The 3420-nt window shown below is 35.5% G+C and overlaps 1 protein-coding gene across 1 annotated transcript; it reads right to left on the bottom strand.

The window, feature by feature from the left end:
• Positions 1-479: 479 nt before the first annotated feature.
• Positions 480-1091, bottom strand: LOC138897269 (zinc finger BED domain-containing protein DAYSLEEPER-like). The gene has a single exon (XM_070183231.1). The coding sequence runs from the start codon at positions 1089-1091 to the stop codon at positions 480-482; it is 612 nt and encodes a 203-aa protein (XP_070039332.1).
• Positions 1092-3420: the final 2329 nt, after the last annotated feature.

A 3420-nucleotide genomic window follows, 5' to 3' on the forward strand; every position in this document is an offset into this window, starting at 1 on the left:
TATCCAACATCAAATAGGTGGAATTTCCCTAAGTAGGAACATCCAAACACAATGTTTTGGTACATTCTACTTTTACATGTGCATAACACTGTTTAAACTTTAAGGTCCTTGCAGACGAAGATCTCACATACCTCACAATATTTCTAACACGTGTGAAAGAAGCATCAATTTCTTTCAAACCATCTTGCACAATTAGATTTAGTATATGAGCCATGCATCTCACATGAAGACGTTTGCCACTCATCATATTAGTTTTCCATATATCTAACATTTAGACAATTCTTTGACTGTAACATCATTTGAAGAAGCATTGTCCACGGTAATAGTGAACACCTTGTCTAATTTCTATTCAAGCAAACAATTAGAAATAACTTTAGCCACCTCTTCACCCTTATGATTAGTGATAGGGCAAAACTTTAGTATTCTTTTATGTAACTTCCAATCCCTATCAATGAAGTGGGCTATCAAACACATATAATTTATTCTTTGCCATGAAATCCATGTGTCTGTTGTGAGACAAATTTTTGGTTGTACTTCTCTAAAAGACCTTTTAGATTTTGCTTTAATTCACCGTAATCTGCATAACAATCCCTTGTTATTGTTCTACGAGAAGGAAGACGAAATAGTGGTTGAGTTATTCTCATAAACTTCATAAAGCCTTCCTTTTCTACAAAGCTAAATGGTAGTTCATCAATAACTATCATCTCAATTAAGGCCCTCCTAACCACTTCTTGATCAAATTTCCAAAGTGATCCTCCATCATTTTGGCAAGATTGAAAATTTATCTTTGTTTGACTATTATCTTTATCAATGTTAAGTGAGTATTCTTTGCATCTAGCCAAATGATTTTTCAATCCTGTTATTCCATTCCTAGATGTATTAGCAGCATAAGCTTGCTTACAATATCTACACCTTGCTTTACCGACCTCATTTACCTCAAATTTATCAAAATGATTCCAAATATCGGATCTAGGTTGCATGGCTTTTCTTTTCTTAGAATCTTGAGTATCAATTGTGTTGGTGTTGCTATCTTCAGTAATAGGTAAACTTTCAGTTGAACAGGCATCACTTACTCTACTTTCATCTGCCATCTATACAAAATTAAAACAAATATAAACACAAATTAAGGCCAAACTAACGCGTGAAACTCGTACGGTCACAAGACCAAAACTTAAAGAAATTGATAGTTTAATTAGAGATACAACGCACAAAACCTCCTCCCATTCACTTTGTAATAAAAACAAAACAAGTTCCATTACATTGCTGTAAAATAAATAGAAAGCAACTCATTCACTCATCAAAGAGGAACAACTAGTGTGAAAAAATGTCTTTCCTTCCTCAAAATTTCATTGCAACTAAAAATAATCTGGAATCCAGAATACTAATAATTCAAAGAAGAAGAAAACAACACTAGATTGTCTTCAAAATGGAGGCCTTCTACTCACAAACTAGCTAGAATAAGCGCCAAACAAGAAACAACAATCAACCTCACCTCCACCAAAATTAAAGCTGAAACTAAAGATGCCTTTGAAGAAACTATCTTTATGTCTTATCCTACACCTTGTAGGATTAACACGTACAACAATTGTTTTTACCAACCAACACTTAAAAATGGTCCTAAAAGTAACTTTACAAGTGATTGGTAGCATCAGAAGCCATAAATCAAAAAGGGCAGAAATAGTTCATATTCAACAACATACCCATATGACATAAATGGTAATCAGACTAATTAGACCAACCAGAATATTAAGAATATACAAAACTCATATAATCTCCAAGAATCAACAAATCCCAAATACAAAGATATAATCTTCATAAAAGAATGTTACTATAAAATACCCAGATCATCAAATAATGACTGCATTGAAATAAACATTAAGAAGTGGGAAAATAACTGATATAAAGATACCTTTGAAGAAACTTGTAATGACTCAACCGGTCATTTTAACTTTTAGAACCCCGTTCCCTAAAATAAGACTTTCCGTAGGTGCGTGTAATGATTTATGACTTACGGGGATGGTTGGTTCGAGATTTAGAAGTGTTTGGGATGAAACCGGAATACTTGGTTCCTTAAGTTGGCCTTAAAGTGCTAAGTTTGATTTCGGTCAATATTTTGAGAAAACGACCCCGAAATAAAATTTTGATGATTCCAACAGCTCCGTATGGTGATTTTGGACTTAGGAGCGTGTTCGAAATTTTATTTGGAAGTCGGTAGTTAAATTAGGCTTGAAATGACTAAAAATAAGAATTTAAGTTTGAAAGTTTGACCGATGAGTTGACTTTTTGATACCGGAGTCGGAATCCAGTTCCGAAAATTTTCATAGCTCCGTTATGTAATTTATGACTTGTGTGTAAAATTTGAGGTCAATAGGAGTTGATTTGATAGGTTCCGACATCGAATATAGAAGTTAAAAACTCTTAGTTTCATTAAACTTGAATTGGGGTATGATTCATGATTTTAGCGTTGTTTGATGTGATTCGACTAAGTTCATATGATGTTTTAGGACTTGTTGGTATATTTGGTTGATGTCCCGAGGGCCTCGGGTGAGTTTCAGATGGTTAAGGGAACAAAAGTTGGACTTAAAAAGCTGCTGCAATTTTCCCTTCTGCTGTATATTCTGGGTTTTGATCGAACCCCAGATCGAAACCAGATATCGAGCCCACGATCGAGGCCTGAGTCGAAGCCAGGGACGAGGCTCAGTATCGAAGCCTCGATCGAAGGCAAGGCTCGAGGGCTAGGGTCAAGACCCAAGATCGAACTTGATCAAGGCCATGACCATGTCCCAGGCTTGAGGCCCGAGATCGAGCTCCCAAGATCGAGCTCCTTGAGATCGAGCTCCCAAGATCGAGCTCCCGAGATCGAGCTCCTTGATCTAACTGGACAGAGCTGTAAGTTATAAAAACAGAGGACATTCGTCCCATTTGCCATTTTTGGCGAACTTGAGCTTGAGCAGAGGCGACTTTTGACAGATTTTCAAGGGAAAAATATTAGGGTAAGTGATTCTAACTCGGATTTGGTTTACATATACAAGTATATCATTGTTTTGACCATAAATTAGTGTTTTGAGATTTAAATTTGGGAAATATTTAGAAATCTCATAGAAATGAATTTTTGAGATTTCGGTATTGATTCGGAGTCGGATTTGAGTGAAACTGGTATGGTTGGACTCGTAATTGAATGAGTTATCGGATTTCGTAACTTTTGTCGGATTTCGAGATGTGGGCCCCACAGACGAATTTTTAATTAATTACGGGATTTTTATTAAAAATATAGTATTTTCTTATAGAATTGATTCCTATAATTTTTAGTGATTGTATCGAATTATTTTGGTTAGATTCGAGCCAGACAGAGTTAGATAATCGTGGAAAAGACCTTATAGTGGATTAAATTGGAGCAAGACGAGATAAGTCTCTTGTCTA

This window comes from Nicotiana tomentosiformis, chromosome 8 (assembly GCF_000390325.3).
Source record: "Nicotiana tomentosiformis chromosome 8, ASM39032v3, whole genome shotgun sequence".
Lineage (NCBI taxonomy): Eukaryota > Viridiplantae > Streptophyta > Magnoliopsida > Solanales > Solanaceae > Nicotiana > Nicotiana tomentosiformis.

Excerpts from the sequence above, each read along its gene's own strand:
- LOC138897269 (XM_070183231.1), bottom strand. The coding sequence starts at position 1,091 with ATGGCAGATGAAAGTAGAGTAAGTGATGCCTGTTCAACTGAAAGTTTA.